General features: G+C 39.0%; 1 protein-coding gene across 5 annotated transcripts in view; it reads right to left on the bottom strand.

The window, feature by feature from the left end:
* The window catches only part of LOC125236672 (cytochrome P450 4C1-like), a 28546-nt gene extending 19026 nt beyond the window's left edge, over positions 1–9520 (bottom strand). The window contains exons 1-5 of one of the 5 annotated variants that reach the window (XM_048143568.1): positions 9404–9441; positions 9012–9069; positions 7884–8035; positions 1409–1515; positions 982–1072 (exon numbers count right to left, since the gene is read on the bottom strand). In XM_048143568.1, coding sequence (XP_047999525.1) covers positions 982–1072; positions 1409–1515; positions 7884–8034 — 349 coding nt within the window. In that variant the 5' untranslated portion in view covers position 8035; positions 9012–9069; positions 9404–9441. Of the gene's footprint in view, positions 1–981; positions 1073–1408; positions 1516–7883; positions 8036–9011; positions 9070–9269; positions 9294–9391 lie in introns of those variants that run through there. The other 4 variants (XM_048143567.1, XM_048143569.1, XM_048143570.1 and 1 more) reach the window with 4 other exon arrangements.
* Positions 9521–18136: the final 8616 nt, after the last annotated feature.

Genomic DNA, 18136 nt, shown 5'->3' with positions numbered 1-18136 from the left:
AGTAAGCGTCCATGTTTCAGCACCGTAGGTCATGGTGGGCAGGACACATTGGTTAAAGAGGCGGGTCTTCAGGCATTGTGGAATGTTAGCAGGTTTGAGGATGTCCGCCAACTTGTTAAATGCTGCTCAACCCAGCTGGGTTCTCCTAGAAATCTCCTTCTCCTGGTGTGTTTTGTCAAAAGATAGAATATGTCCAAGATATACGTAATGTTTCACAAACTCTAGTTCTTCGTTCCCCACCATAATGGCTGGAACCGAATCACCAGAGATGTTCGTCATAACTTTAGTCTTGGACATATTCATCTTAAGACCTATCTTCAATGAAGCATGGTACAGGTCTTCGACCATGCCTTGGAGATCTTCTAGGGTCTCGGCAAACAATACAATATCGTCGGCAAATCTCAAGCTCATTACGTATGAGCAAGTATGAGCGATGTGAGCAATGACATCTACGAAGTGCTCATAGTACATTGAACTTTCGAATTACGGAAAATTAATTTTGCAGTTAATCTAAACAACTCAGTGTGCGTAGCCGAATGCACAAACGCTCACAAAACGCTCACGATAATATCTCTATCGTAGCTATCTATCTTTATCGCTCTTGCGTATTGGCGCGACAGAGCCGGACTACACTTCTGCAGCGTTTCGGTGACGTGGCAACGGCGCCAGGCCCCGTAGCCGAATGGCATTTCTGCGTCGCGAAAGTTAGTCTGGCTCTATCACGCCAATACGCAAGAGCGATAGAGATAGATATCGACCAGCGTTTCGTTTCGTGAGCGTTTCTGCCATTCGGCTACGTACCCTGAATACCCTGATTGGCTGATATACGCAAACGATAGCTAATGGATCATATTTATTATCGGTTCTAATAAATTCCCGCATGGTTCTAATAAATTATCACAAAACGGGACAACATTTGAAATAAAATTATAGAGAGAGTTGGAAATTAAAGATTTTAAAAAGTTTGAAAAATTTGTTTACCTGAGCCGCTGAGAATGCCATATCCTAGAAAGTCCACCATGTATTTATATGATGGGCCTCTTTCGTTCAGTTTTTTGCTTTGAAGAAGAGTCTGTAATAAAAACAAAACACACTTTTAGTTAGGTAGGTACTTTTACCTTTATATTTTGCAATTTAGTGATTGAATGTCAATCAGAAGGTAGGAAATTAGCCAAAAACATACTTACATACATACATATATACAATCACGCCTGTATCCCATAAACGAGTAGGCAGAGTACATGATACTAAGTGCCACTCTTGGCAAAAAGGGGTTGAAAGAAATCGAAATTGTGACATGACAGTGACAGGTTGCCAGCCTCTCGCCTACGCCACAATTTAACCCACGCGAAGAAAGGGGGTGGTGAAATTCTTAACCCGTCACCACATGGGGTAAAGAAAAACTTACTTTGACGTAATCAGGTTCTGAGATAACATAATTTAGATCAGGTCCCAGCCAGAATCTAAATGCACGACCGTACTTCCTCTTAAGATTGTCAAAAACGGTGAATATTCCTGTGAAAATTAGGTAAAAATTTATTAGGTCTAGTAACTTACTTACGTATCCGTAAAAGTAAAGCATTCAAGTATGGATGAAGTCTTCAAAGATCACAATAATACGAACATTGTTGGGCAAAAATATCTTCATATTTTTCTACATATTCCTATTCCATGAAGTTTCCTATCAGTCTCTGTAAAAACCGTCAAGTCGGTCCCGCCGTATCTCTTGGGAGGTCTGCCATGATTTCAATGAATGGCAACCAACATAATTATGACTTTTAATCAAATAGACACCTGGCATCAGCAGGCTTGACCTGTTCAATCGTATAATCCTATTTAAGCTTGGTGTCATTTGATATTTGCCAGTCGCTTTTCGGTGGAGGAAAACATCGTGAGGACACCGGACTAATTCCAATAAGGTCTAGTTTACCCTTCGGGTTGGAAGGTCAGATGGCAGTCGCTTTCGTAAAGACTGGTAGGCACCAAATCTTAGGATCAGTTGTCAAAGCGGACCCCAGGCTCCCATGAGCCGTGGCAAATGCCGGGATAACGCAAGGAGGATGATGATGAAGCTTGGTGTCAGAATCAGCTACGTCAATGATTCTGGTTTTGCAGCGCAGTATTCTATTTTAATTCGATCACATAATATCACGGTTATTAAACTACGCTCCATGGCCTTGAGAAACGTAGCATTATCTAGGAATCAATATAATATTATAAATGGGAATGTTTGTTTGTCTGTTTTTCAGTGCAAAACGGCACGTATTTTTAACACGCTTTTATTAGGTCGTCGTGTATGTAACTATGTATGTAATGGAATCTAAGGAAGCTAATTTAACCATCTTCCAGGAGTCGTAGCGTAATGAAAATTGGCAGCTATATGTAGTTCCGATGACAATACAATAATATGGTACTGTTGAGCTGATCTGATGATGGAGTCGGAAGATATCAACTGGAACTACATGATGGAACATCGTATCGTAGCCGTTTTTGGGTTTCTTAGAAAAGTCTTGTAATGAACTTTGACTACAATTAGGTTTCAAGGTCTGATGATGAAGCCGAAAGATATGAACTGGAACTACATGATGGAACATCGTATCATAGCTGTTTTTGGGTTTCTTAGAAAAGTCTTGTAATGAACTTTGACTACGATTAGGTTTCAAGGTCTGATGATGGAGCCGGAAGATATGAACTGGAACTACATGATGGAACATCGTATCATAGCTGTTTTTGGGCTTCTTAGAAAAGTCTTGTAATAAACTTTGACTACGATTAGGTTTCAAGGTCTGATGATGGAGCCGGAAGATATGAACTGGAACTACATGATGGAACATCGTATCATAGCTGTTTTTGGGCTTCTTAGAAAATTCTTGTAATGAAATTTGACTACGATTAGGTTTCAAGGTCTGATGATGGAGCCGGAAGATATGAACTGGAACTACATGATGGAACATCGTATCCTAGCTGTTTTTGGGCTTCTTAGAAAAGTCTTGTAATGAACTATGACTACGATTAGGTTTCAAGGCCTGATGATGGTGCCGGAAGATAATAAAAGGGGGGAAGGGGGGGCTCGAGGGGGGAAGCATGAAAGAAAGATCAACGTAGTATTTAAAATAAGTTGGGTTAGCGTTTTCTTGTGACCTTTCAGAGCAAACAAAGGGGGGCTCGGGGGGCGAAGCCCCCGCATAAAAGAAAGATCAACGTTGTATTTAAAATAAGTTGGGTTAAGGTTTTCTTGTGATCCTCAAGAGTAAAGAAAAGGGGGGCTCGGGGGGCGAAGACCCCGCATGAAAGAAAGATCAACGTAGTATTTAGAATAAGTTGAATTAGCGTTTTCTTGTGACCTTTCAGAGCAAACAAAGGGGGGCTCGGGGGGCGAAGCCCCTCGCATGAAAGAAAGATCAACGTAGTATTTAAGATAAGTTGGGTTAGCGTTTTCTTGTGACCTTTAAGGGCAAACAAAGGGAGGCTCGGGGGGCGAAGCCCCCCGCATGAAAGAAAGATCAACGTAGTATTTAAGATAAGTTGGGTTAGCGTTTTCTTGTGACCTTTAAGAGCAAACAAAGGGGGGCTCGGGGGGCTTCGCCCCCCGCATAAAAGAAAGATAAACGATGTATTTAAAATAAGGTGGGTTAGGGTTTTCTTGTTACCCTTAAGAGTAACGAAAAGGGGGGCTCGGGGGCGAAGCTCCCGCATAAAAGAAAGATTAACGTGGTATTTAAAATAAGTTGGGTTAGCGTTTTCTTGTGACCTTTAAGAGCAAACAAAGGGGGGCTCGGGGGGCGAAGCCCTCCGCATAAAAGAAAGATCAACGTTGTATTTAAAATAAGTTGGGTTAGCGTTTTCTTGTGACCTTTAAGAGCAAACAAAGGGGAGCTCGGGGGGCGAAGCCCCCGCATGAAAGAAAGATCAACGTAGTATTTAAGATAAGTTGGGTTAGCGTTTTCTTGTGACCTTTAAGAGCAAACAAAGGGGGGCTCGGGGGGCGAAGTCCCCCGCATAAAACAAAGATAAACGTTGTATTTAAAATAAGTTGGGTTAAGGTTTTTTTGTGATCCTTAAGAGTAAAGAAAAGGGGGGCTCGGGGAGCGAAGCCCCCCGCATGAAAGAAAGATCAACGTTGTATTTAAAATAAGTTTGGTTAAGGTTTTCTTGTGATCCTTAAGAGTAAAGAAAAGGGGGGCTCGGGGGGCGAAGCCCCCCGCATGAAAGAAAGATCAACGTAGTATTTAGAATAAGTCACAAGAAAACGCTAACCCATTAGCGTTTTCTTGTGACCTTTAAGAGCAAACAAAGGGGGGCTCGGGGGGCGAAGCCCCCGCATGAAAGAAAGATCAACGTAGTATTTAAGACAAGTTGGGTTAGCGTTTTCTTGTGACCTTTAAGAGCAAACAAAGGGGGGCTCGGGGGCGAAGCCCCCCGCATAAAAGAAAGATAAACGTTGTATTTAAAATAAGTTGGATTAGGGTTTTCTTGTTACCCTTAAGAGTAACGAAAAGGGGGGCTCGGTGGGCGAAGCCCCCCGCATAAAAGAAAGATTAACGTAGTATTTAAAATAAGTTGGGTTAGCGTTTTCTTGTGACCTTTAAGAGCAAACAAAGGGGGGCTCGGGGGGCGAAGACCCCCGCATAAAAGAAAGATCAACGTTGTATTTAAAATAAGTTGGGTTAGCGTTTTCTTGTGACCTTTAAGAGCAAACAAAGGGGGGCTCGGGGGGCGAAGCCCCCGCATGAAAGAAAGATCAACGTTGTATTTGACGACCGGTCTGGCGCAGTCGATAGTGACCCTGCCTGCTACGCCGCGGTCCCGGGTTCGAATCCCGGTAAGGGCATTTATTTGTGTGATGAGCACAGATATTTGTTCCTGAGTCATGGATGTTTCCTATGTATATAAGTATGTATATATTATATATATCGTTGTCTGAGTACCCACAACACAAGCCTTCTTGAGCTTACCGTGGGCCTCAGTCAATCTGTGTAAGAATGTCCTATAATATTAATATAATAATATAATAATAATATATATAATATATATATATATATATGTATTTAAAATAAGTTGGGTTAAGGTTTTCTTGTGATCCTTAAGCGTAAAGAAAAGGGGGCTCGGGGGCGAAGCCCCCGCATGAAAGAAAGATCAACGTAGTATTTAAGATAAGTTGGGTTAGCGTTTTCTTGTGACCTTTAAGAGCAAACAAAGGGGGGCTCGGGGGGCGAAGCCCCCTGCATCAAAGAAAGATTAACGTAGTATTTAAAATAAGTTGGGTTAGCGTTTTCTTGTGACCTTTCAGAGCAAACAAAGGGGGGCTCGGGGGGCGAAGCCCCCCGCATAAAAGAAAGATCAACGTTGTATTTAAAATATGTTGGGTTAAGGTTTTCTTGTGATCCTTAAGAGTAAAGAAAAGGGGGGCTCGGGGGGCGAAGCCCCCCGTATGAAAGAAAGATCAACGTAGTATTTAGAATAAGTTGGGTTAGCGTTTTCTTGTGATCTTTAAGAGCAAACAAAGGGCCCCCCCCCCCAGTATTTAAAATAAGTTGGGTTAGCGTTTTCTTGTGACCTTTAAGAGCAAACAAAGGGGGGCTCGGGGGGCGAAGCCCCCTGCATAAAAGAAAGATCAACGTTGTATTTAAAATAAGTTGGGTAATGGTTTTCCTGTGACCCTTAAGAGCAAATAAAGGGGGGCTCGGCAAAAAAGAAATACTTAAATTTTGTTTGAATTAGTTGAAATGTGACAATATTTTCTAATCGAGTCAAACAAAATCCCACTAGCTGAGAGCTTCAAAACAATGTATGGCGAAAGTATGTCTCTCTAATGTCTTCAAAAAGTCCGCGATGGCACATGTCTATATTGTCTATCTTTTACGGATAACTTACTAGGTATAAACATTTTTATGATAATACCGTAATAGGAAGGTAGCCGCTAGTTATTATTAAGTAGCAATTAGCAATAAGTACACGTTAAGCCACAAATGGCATGTAAAATCCGCCTACTTGAAATAAATTTATGTATAAGTGTTGAAAGTATTTCATTATTAATGACTAAAAAGTATAAAATAAATTAATAGTTTAAAAAACACTATAAAACACGCTTTTATAAATGCACGTAAAAGCCAAAAATAAATTATGGATCGTTCAAGTTGTCTCTATTTGTGAGCTGAAGTTTAAAAACTATGTGCTTTTAATTATAATATTTGATTGTAAAAGCGTGGGGCGCTGGAACAGGAAAGACTTTCTTGTAAACAAATACTAATCCGAACTTCCTGGCGAATGAAGTTGCATAAAAACATATCGTTTACATATGCCGCCTAAGGGTTACCAAAGAGAACCAAAGATATCTCGTCCACGAACAAGAACTCTGCATCCTGTCACTGTAGACACTTTTCCCTTTTGTACTTTGATTACCGGAAAAAAGCGGCGTTCTAAGTGTCGGTGACTGTCGACTCTCCTCGCTACTAGCGCATATTTTGTCTGAGTTCGACAAACTGGTACCTACTTTGAACACTGACTTTTAATTGATTTGACTGTTTAATGTAGAACCTACTAGTCATGCTGCAACTCCAGTTAGCGCGTCAATCTGTGTAACCTCCTTCCCGTAACATAGCATAATTTGATTTATCAGCAAGTTATACAAAAAGTCTTTCCTGTTCCAGCGCCCCACGCTTTTACAATCAAATATTATAATTAAAAGCACATAGTTTTTAAACTTCAGCTCACAAATAGAGACAACTTGAACGATCCATAATTTATTTTTGGCTTTTACGTGCATTTATAAAAGCGTGTTTTATAGTGTTTTTTAAACTATTAATTTATTTTAAGTGGAGATAGTTTAAGGGATGGAGAGTGGTATTAGGCTACCTTTTGTCTCTTTCTAACTTCGATCTCTTCTCTTTATTGTTCTGTATGTGTTATCTGTCGTAACATCTCCGAATTAGCCTTACGAAAGACCAGCGCTGGCTTTCAGCTAGCAATATGCTGAGTTGGGTCCATTTCGTTATGCGCACTTAATGCTCTGCATGCGTAGCCGAATGCACAAACGCTCACGTAACGCTCGTAGATATCTATCTCTATCGCTCTTACGAATTGGCGCGAAAGAGCCAGACTACCTTTCGCGACGTTTCGCTTTCGTTTCGCGTCGTAGAAATGCCATTCGGCTACGGGGCCTGTTCTGTTTCTTGTTTTCCTGTTGCTTGTACTATCAGCAGCAAAAGTCATGGAGAAATTATGAATTAATTCATTGATAAATTCACCATGCACTTTTGCAGCTGATAGTACATGTACGTACTCGTACGTGTTGTTAATGTCACAAATTAAATGTCTTTTATCTTATCTTTATCTACTCCCCCACTTCCCTAAAATGGGGGATGGAAGTTTATGGAGAATTCCGCAATCCCTCTCATCATATTTCATTTAGCTTCATACATGTTTTTAGAGTTTTCTGGTTGACATTTAATATTGCATTTATTTTATCGGTCAAATGGTAAGTGAAACTGACATTTATTACTATTATTACTTGTACAATTGACTTAAAAATTTAATTTATTTATTAATTCACTTATTATTTCATTATATCTTTTGTTTGTTGTTATTGTTTTGTTACTTACCTTTTTATTGTTGACTATTTATAATGTATAATTGTATTTGCATGGCTTTCGTGTCTATATTGGCAAATAAAGAACTGGGGGGTTAACATGACGTGCTAAAGCCGTTCAGTTTAGGTTGAGAGAGAGGGACGGATCTATGTAACTGCTATAGCTGTGTCCTTTTCTCTCAACCTAAACTGAACGTCTTTAGTACGTCATGGTTACCCCCCTGAATACTGAATTTTCGAATTTAACGCTAGGGATCAGGGAAGCCGTGGACAAAATCCAGTTATTTATACAAACCTGAACTATTCATTATCATCAGAGCGTTGCCGAGCAGAGGCAGTGCTGGCGGGCCGGGTAACTGGTCGGCCATCGCAATCAGCCGCCGGCGCGCGAACCACCGCGCCCAACACGCCAGCAACACGCATGCCGATACTAATATCAAGAACATACTGAAAACAAAACGCAATTTGTTATGATTGACTATAATTCTTTAACTATTTTTCTATTACTTTTTTTTATAAAGAAAACTAAATTTAACTAATGTATTACTAGAAAAAGAACGATATAAAATGGGACTGCCATAGCCCATACAAAAAAGCGTACCCCTGAAACGTATGAGCCTTTTAGGCTTAAAACTAGATGGCGCTGTTTCGCAGCCTGGAAGTGATCAAAATCATATTTTTCCGAAATATTTTTGCGTGTTTTTATTTTTTATAATAACAAATGACATGCTTGTCTATTTTAATATCATGTTAAGTCAGTACGGATTTTGAAAAAAATCAATTTGTAGGTATCATCAGTGTAGTTATGACAGTATGATGGCGCTATAGGTGGCGCTAAAAAAAATGAGGTACGATTCTTAGTATGGAGTCTGTAAATCCTACATAAATTATCTTTGCTAGAAGTTTACTAATAAAAAAATTGTTTCTTAATCAGCTTAGTTAATCGTTGACTGGTTTTCGTTTTGAGATGATTTTGCGGCACATTAGTGTCGCAAATGAATTATTGCCAAGATAATTAACTTATTTCTGGCTACAGCCTTGTTAAATTTAAAGCATAACCAATAAATAAATAAATAAATAAATAAATAAAGCATTGTTATTTTCATTGCATTGCATTGCAATTTATTTACAAACTGGCCATAACGTCGCCGTCAAGAGAACTTGTGAACAATTTAAACAAACCTTGTAATCAAAATGTCTTTAATTTCCATTCTAACTCATCAGATACTGGCTAAATCCATGTGTTATTTAAATCAATTCATATCACATTATGATCCTCAACCTTTAAAGTAATAAAATTGTGCTAGAATATTAATATCTTAAAGAATGGTTTGTTTACATTGTTGACAATTTCTATTGACGGCGATTTTACTTATACACATTACGAGTAATTTACTAGTTAAAAAATAACTTTGACACTTACCTCAACCACCGTATACTCGTAATAAAGAAAGTACTATCGTACCTCAACTTGCTATGAACTTAAAATCGCCGTCAATAGAAATTGTCAACAATGTAAACAAACCATTCTATAAAATATCAATATTCTAGCACAATTTTATTGCTTTAAAGATTGAGGAACATAATGTGATATGAATTGATTAAATAACACATGGATTTAGCCAGTATCTGATGAGTTAGAATGAAAATTAAAGACATTTTGACTACAAGGTTTGTTTACATTGTTCACAACAAGTTCTATTGACGGCGACTTTACCTCTATTTTTTTCTCTTAGCACAATTTAAAAAAGTAACCATTAATATGTTTTCTTGTACCAAAAAAAAAGTAATAAATATTATCACATATATACATACGAACACCACACTTCACATTTGGAGGCCTACAACGTATTGGTCAGCGTAGAACTAGTCTTAAAAGAAACGAGTTGGTGTACTTTACATATTTATTGATCTTTCCTTCACGTTTTTGAACGTATGAGCGGCGCAAAATACTTAGGGCCTTATCACACTTGCGATTTGCCGGCGATTTGACAGCGAAGCGAACGCGCAGCGAGTTCGCCGCGAGAGTCGAGACGTCATCATGCTGTATTCGTCAGCAAATTCATTTATATCCACTTTAGTTTAAGTGGTAGTTTATTATCTACGAATGTGGGCAGATGGACAAGCAACAACAAAGGCACCGTCGGAAGATTTAAAGACTGTTGCAATGGATATCACGGCGAAGACGCTGCGCACTCGCGCCGAACTCGCTGCGCACTCGCGGCGAACTCGCTGCGCACTCGCGGCGAATTCGCTCGTCCATGACTGTGAATTTAACCATTGCAACCGTGATGCATGTGTAAGTCACTGTGATGCAATCATACGCCACTAGCGACCTCTTACATTTCAAGGTTTTCAACTTTAGCCAACCCTGAGGACATGCTTCGGCGCGTGACCATGACTAAACCGGACGACCACACCACACATGGTAGTGTTAAGCCGGCTCGAGAGATGGCGTTGTTTATTAGATCAATGTTAATTATAAACATACAGATTTTTTCATTTTTTATGTGGAACGAACGTGCCACATTACTATTCACAAATTATAAATCACAAAAAATCAACAGTCATGATTTAAATAAATAAATAAATAATAATAAATATTATAGGACATTCTTACACAGATTGACTGAGTCCCACGGTAAGCTCAAGAAGGCTTGTGTTGTGGGTACTCAGACAACGATATATATAATATATATAAATACTTATATACGCAGAAAACATCCATGACTCAGGAACAAATATCTGTGCTCATCACACAAATAAATGCCCTTACCGGGATTCGAAACCCGGGACCGCGGCGTAGCAGGCAGGGTCACTACCCGCTAGGCCAGACCGGTTGTCAGTGATTTTCAGTGCTTAACAAACCCCGTTGTTGACCTTTTTTGAACACACTCAACTACTAAATATGCTGATACTCTGATCAAAATACGGGCCAGTTCTCTGTTCACCCGAAATTTCTAGAAGGCGTTTTGCTCACTCATTATTTGCCCTTTTTAACCGATTTCTGTACTGAAAATGAAGAAGAAGGTTCATATATTCAGATTCATTTTATGTATGTTACCTGATTACTCCGAGACCCGTCATCATCATCATCATTATCAGCCTATCCTCGTCCACTGCTGGACATAGGCCTCTTCTAATGCACGCCACTGCTCCCGATCTTCAGCTAATCTCATCCAGCCAACACCAGCCAACTTGCGGATGTCGTCACTCCATCTTGTCACAGGGCGTCCTGCACCACGTTTACCGAGTCGCGGTCTCCACTCAAGAACCTTTCGGCTCCACCGACCGTCTGTCCTGCGACTAACGTGACCAGCCCACTGCCACTTCAATTTGCTAATCCGGTGAGCTATGTCGGTAACTTTGGTTCTGTGACGGATCACATCATTTCTGATGTGATCCCTCAGAGATACCCCGAGCATAGCCCTCTCCATAGCTCGTTGAGCGACTTTGAATTGGTGGACCAATCCAGCCGTGAGTGCCCACGTCTCGGCACCGTAGGTCATTACAGGTAGGACACACTGGTCGAAGACCTTCGACTTGAGACATTGTGGGATGGGTGACGAGAAGACTCCGCGAAGCTTATGGAATGCTGCCCAGCCCAGCCGAATTCTTCTGTTGGCTTCTCTCTCGAAGCTGTTCTTACCTAGTTGGAGAGTTTGCCCTAGGTAGACATACTCTAGAACAACCTCGAGCGAGATTCCATCAACTGCGATCGGTCCCGGATCAGCGTACTCGTTAAACATAACCTTGGTTTTATCTAAGTTCATCCTAAGACCGAGACCCGTGGTCCGATTTAATTTTTTTTTTGTTTGAAAGGAGCTGCCTCCAAGGCGGTCCCATATTAATCTGGAGCTGTTCTTATGATGGGATCCATGAAAAGTTGAGGGAGCTCCTCAAATTTTAAAGGCACATGTATGGACAAACTTGAGCAGTTTCTTTCGAAAACGAGGACTTTCATAAAGTGGACTTGATGATGATAATTGTTTTTGTAATAATGATGAACGACGTAGCGTAGTCTACATTTTAAAATTGCTGTTAGATTTTATTATATTAGAGCTCACTAACTCAGAGCAAAGAGCGTAATCTAACCACGTTCCTTTTAACATGTACGCGATAAAAATGCAAGTAACATCTCAGGTGGGGAAACTCCATAACTGACCTCATAAATTACCTACATTGCCTCATTTTTCTCCACGCCACTGTAAAGTCGAGGTCAATTTACCCACTATAACCGTGCTGTGCATAATAAGATGTTTATAACACAACCTAATAACTATAATTATGCATGACGTATACTTAAGTATGTTTCCAAGATTTTGTAAGAAGTAAAGTCGTGAGATAAATATTTAAACCTTCATAATAATGTTTTCAAAGATGTCAGCAGTTTGTCAGCATGACCGTTGTCCAAATTCGCACGACCCAAGTACGGGATAAAATTTATTCGACAAGCCTTTCATATGAAAACACAACATTTAATTTTGTTACTTCATACACGAATTAAAAAGGCAAAAGCTGCAATTGCTCAACTCAAGCCTGTTTGGGATTTAAAGTGCGTTGCGTTAAAATCTTCCTCTTCGAATCTAGTGTCAAGACCGTGCTTCTCAGCCGCACCAACATAGTACATTACGATACTAGTGGCGATACCGGGCGTGATCCATTGTCTACTTGTCTAAAGGCTTTAATAACAGTATAATAAAGGGTACTATCGTACAGTATGGCCACTCCCGCTCCCCGCCGAAAGTGCCACCCACTCGCTCTCGGTTATCTCACAGTACCACCTGTCAAAAGCGCGACCAGTCGACCTGTCATATCTCACTCATACTCGCATGGTCGTTCACCTGCACGAGCTGAGACTGTGTGCGTAAGAACGGGCCTCTTTCATATATTTGATCGGCATTGTCCGAGGTGTGCCTTGATTCTGAGCAAAGCGAAAGCGCTGTAACTAAACTTCAGCCATATGCACATTACTACTAACGTAATTCTAAGTGACGTCAATTACTTTGAGTGCACTATTAGGTAACGATGTCACGAGGTGAACTTGAATTGACTCAATTGTTAAGCGGTGACATGGTGACATTTGTTTATGTGAGAATGTCAATTAGCATTTTTATGGGTACCTTTTTAATAAGCAGGGTTTCGCAATATTTATACTGTTGGATTTTTATAAGAACCAATACTTCCTAAACTAATAAATAAATAAATAAATATTGTGGGAACACCTTACACAGATCAACCTAGCCCCAAACTATAAGCAACACTTGTACCTACTATGACCTAGCAGGCCACAATGTACCTACATACGCGTAGAAAACATCCATAAGTCAGGAACAAATGTCAGTGTTCACCACACAAATAAATGCCCTTACCGGGATTCGAACTCAGGACCATCGACTTAGCAGGCAGGATCACTACCGACTACGCCAGACTGGTCAACAAATAATAATAAGCACATAATATGATTCTGACCGTTACGTAGGGATAGTACAAAGAAAGTAAAAGGGCGGTTTTGCTCAGTAAAATAATCAATTAATCATTATAATAATTGATTGATTTCACCACCTCTCTTCCCGTGGGTGTCGTAGAAGTCGACTGTGGGATATGGGTTAAATTGTAGCGTAGGCGAGAGCCTGTCAACCTGTCACTGGAATGTCACAATTTGGATTTCTGTCAACCCCTTTTTGTCAAGAGTGGCACTGAAACTTATTAGTTCATGTGCCCTGCCTACCCCTTTACAGGCGTGATATGTATGTATTTATGTAATAATTCTGGATTCTTAATCAAGGCAGATAATTTATGATCCAATTTACATAGTTCGCTGGCCCTGTTGGGTCAGTTTTAAAATAACTTTGTTGCCCAATGCGTTTAAAGCATTATGCAAGAAATGTATTTAATTTAATTTTATGAATAAATTAATATGAATATGAATAGACTGACAAATTACCTATTTCAAAACATAACCTATTCATGACAGATATAGCTTAAGAAATTTAGATTAAAGTTTTTTATAGGGCCAGCGCCTTCTGCGCCACGACACATGGCTTTATAATGTACTAAACAAGTAGGGTAAGTATAAAATAGTTAAGTTTTTTTTAGTTTTTAGGGTTCCGTAGTCAACTAGGAACCCTTTATAGTTTTGCCATGTCTATCTGTCCGTCCGTCCGTCCGCGGATAATCTCAGTGACCGTTAGCATTAGAAAGCTATTTGGTATCAATATGTATATCAATCACGCCGACAAAGTGGTTAAATAAAAAGTGGAAAAAATGATTTATTAGGGTACCCCCCCCCCAGACAGATTTTTTTTTCATTTCAACCCAACGTGTGATATCTTTTTGGATAGGTATTTAAAAATGAACACGAGTTCTCAAATTGTTTTTGGATAAAATTAATATTTGCCTGTGTGGTGACGGGTTAAGAATTTCACCACCCCCTTTCTTCCCATGGGTGTCGTAGAAGACGACTGGGGGATATGGGTTAAATTGTGGCGTAGGCGAGAGGCTGGCAACCTGTCACTGCAATGTCATAGTTTCGTTTTCTTTCAACCCCTTATTTGCCAAGAGTGGCACTGAAACCTGAGTAGTTTCATGTATGTTAATATTTTCGGAAAAAAATCACAAAAGTAGAACTTTATAAAGACTTTATAGGAAAATTATTTTGATCTTGATAGGTTGAACAGTTTTTGAAAAAAATACGAAAAACTACGGAACCCCGCACTGAGCGTGGCCCGACATGCTTGGCTGGTTGTTTTCATCTACTTGTGTATATTGTTTAAGCCATCTATGTTGTGGGTTAGAATCAAGATATTACCTAGCTATGTCATCTATCTACCTGTATAAGAAGAGTAGATATTTAAAAAAACTGGCATTGTTTTTGACGATAGAGCATGATAGAAATTAACGAGAAATTAAGAATAATCTCATTTCCACAATCTGAGACTTTTATATTTACTGGCCAAGGTGTGTTCGTTTTTCTATTCAACTAAGCGGAAAGAGGTAACTTCTTTTTTTATGATTTTTGATAAGCATACTCTAATATATATGTCGCAGTAAGATAGATAAAGCCGTTATATAATTATAACCCTAGGAATATAATTATATGTCGTAACATAGTGCTAGTGCTTTCGTTTAGCTATGTTACGGCATATAATTATATCCCTTACCTCGGCTGCACCGTCGCACTCCTGCCGACAATCATTTCACTAAACTGAATCCAGTCATATAACTATATGACTAAACTAGTAACGTATTATAGTTATATTCCTAGTCAGATAGCAATTAATCGCTTTCGTTTAACTATGTTACGACATATAATTATACTCCTAGGGTTATAACTATATAACGGCTTTATCTATCTTACTGCGACATATACAATGTTTAAATCAGTATGGTACTCGTTACATTACGTCATAGAAAATAACCGTATAAATAGGTAGAAATAATTGTTTTTTTATTATATCAGGCATTGAGGTATAATAAGCCACGCTATTAGATTGCAGAAACCCATTAGATGTTGGGTGTAGGATGTCATCATGGCACCACATTTCCATTTCAATCATAGAGGAATTAGGGAAGAGTTGTAACTCAATACATCAGTAAATGCGGGTTATTTGTATAGGCATAGTTAAGTGACATCTAGCGACAATCACGCGTCCATCACACGTCAACTAGCGTAAATTATCAGTACTGCTACTTTTCAAATGTCGCGACACACGAAAAGTCTAATGCCTACCAATTTTTAACTAATATTACAATAGTATTAATTAATATTCTGTTTTCAATTCCTTCTGCTTGTAATATAAGTTGTAAACTGTTCTAATATTAAAATTTGGCAGTTGAGACACAGTTGCCACCTGGTATCGAGTAGTGGTACTGTACTGATAATTCACGCTATTTGACGCGTGATTGACGTGTGATTGTCGCTAGATGTCATTTAACTATGCCTATACAAATAACCCGCATTTACTATTGTATGGAGTTACAACTCTTCCATTAGGTACTTATTCCTCTATGATTTCAATAAGTATATGACTGATAGCCAACTGGTTAACAAACATTCATTCAAAACTATTGTGTTAGGTAAAGGTAAAGAATGCACATCCGTTTTTCGATTTTGTAGAGCGTTGTCTCTTTCTTGCTTATGTTACAAATTACAAATCATTTATTCAGCAAATAGGCCACAGGGGCACTTTTACACGTCATATATACAAAGCATTTAAAGTTGAACTGAAATTACAATTGATAATACTAATTCTTAGTTCTTAACTAAATTATAACTACTACAGTGATTAGAGATGTATAAGGTATCGAAATGTTGAATTTCAACTTTTAACTACACATAATATTATAGAAAAGTAGAAATACAAAAAAAGAAGTCTAAAATTACTTTAGAGATGCAAATGACTCTAAATGTTACAACTAAAGATAACATGTATACTTAATCTAATTATTCTTAGAGATGTAAGTCAAAATCGTACAGGAAGTAAACATATTAACTAAAAGAAAAGAAACAAACGAGAACCGAACAAAGTGTCGCAATGAAATATTAAATCAGAATGAATGTTACTTATTAGGTATAATAAATAACCCCTGTAAGCTTAAACAGACCAGTCTTCACAGACAGCATCCGTTCACGAGTATAACGCGTATCTCAGCCATCGCCTCCCTCATGTGACGGTAATTGTCTCTTTCCAAACATCGATGTGCATTCTTTATCGCCGTATACTGTACTGGAGAGTAAAGCGGTAGGTGCCACCGTACGAGTACACTGAGAGAAAATACAACCAGTTTTCATGTTCGTTCAACAAGTTTTTTTGGTTAAAATAGCGCCTACGTGCTCTTTGGTTCAAACAACAAGCTACTTGTCATTTGAATCGACAATATATTTGAATCAAGAAGTCGATTTTATAAAAACAACCTGACACATATTGTTTTAAACATACGTTTGGCTGATTCAAACGGATAAACCGCAACAAGTCGAACTTGTTAAATTCACAATGCAAATTTCTCTCAATGTACTTATTGAAGATTGTGTAGAGTAGCTATTTATAAATCTCTTTTAGTATATCTGCTTTATAAATGTCCCTTTGGTGTCGGGTTAAAAATTTCACCACCCCTTTTCCTCTCGTGGGTGTCGTAGAAATCAATTTTGGATTATGGTTTCCATTGTAGTGCAATAATTATCACAATTTAGTTTTCTCTCAGCCTCTTAATTGCCAAGATTGGCACTTACACTTTTTTTTTTTTTTTTTTTTTTTTTTTTTTTTTTTTCTGATCTATCTCCAACATAATCGGAGTTTGTAGCTATCAATGTACTCTTGCATTCTAGTTCTCGCTTTTCATGCCTCTCGTACTTTCATTCTGCATACTTGGTCTTTCTTGCATTCGTCATCTTTCTTTCCTGACAGGGTGGGATGCCCTTCTACTTTATGTTAGTCTATCTATTTTTATTTTTATTCTATTGTTTGGGTTTCTTATGTACACGACACAGGGTTCTTTATTTATTACTTTTATATACAATTTTCGTTTATTTACATTTATTCTTGTATGTTTATTACATTATATTATACTATAGTGTGGAAACATACTTTATATATCACTATTTGTTTCTTTTTATAACTATTTTCACAATGTTGGTACAGTATGTAAGAAATTTTTCTCTATCATTTCCAGTGATTATTGTGCTAATTGTTTCTTCATTCAAATTGACGTCTAAATTTTGTTCTAGATCAAATCTTTCTCTAGCGTGAATTGGACACTCCAAGAGCAAATGGGTGACTGTCTCATTTATGGCTGGATCACACACACACGATGGGTTCCCTTTACATTTGAAGCGATTCAGATATTCCGAGAAGCCACCGTGTCCTGTTAGTATTTGTGTTCTGTGCTGGTTTAGTTCCATTTTTCGTACGGTCCTATAGGCGACCAATGCGTCTGGGAAAAACAACTTGGTTATTGCTGCCGTTTCTCCACTCTTGTACCTCCGGTTCCACTCGTCAAGCGTTGCCATTCGTATGTTTCGCTTGACGTGTGAAACCGGACACTGATCATAGTCACGTTTGCGTTTGGAGTCTGCAGCCGCCCCTTTGGCAAGTTCATCCGCCCTTTCATTGCCTTCCAGCCCCGCGTGTGCTTTAATCCAGTGCAAAGCTACAGTTTTGCCCTGTTGATATATTGTTCTTATATTATCTCTTGTTTCAACAGCTAACGGGTGGAGGCAATGGTAGTTTTGTATCGTTTGGAGAGCAGCCATGGAGTCGCTGTAGACCCCAAACGTATTCGATTTATTATTTTTAATTTCTCTCGTTGCTACACACAGTGCCAAGAGTTCCGCCTGGTACACGGTGCAGAATTTTGGCAGGCACAGTTTTTTGGTTTTTATTTCTGCTTCGTTCCGCCATATTGACAGCGAAGCTCCGACTCCGCCCCCGATCTTACTACCGTCGGTGTAGATCTTCACTTCATAATCGCTGTGGGCGTTTAGGTCGTTTTGGTCTAAGAGGGGTGTCACTTTAAGCTCTTTCCGCTCAGAGGGGTGAGGCATTTGTG

The sequence above is a fragment of the Leguminivora glycinivorella genome, chromosome 19 (genome assembly GCF_023078275.1).
Source record: "Leguminivora glycinivorella isolate SPB_JAAS2020 chromosome 19, LegGlyc_1.1, whole genome shotgun sequence".
NCBI lineage: Eukaryota > Metazoa > Arthropoda > Insecta > Lepidoptera > Tortricidae > Leguminivora > Leguminivora glycinivorella.
Note: the sequence above shows the minus strand (reverse complement) of the source record. Positions and strands in the feature narration are given on the sequence as shown.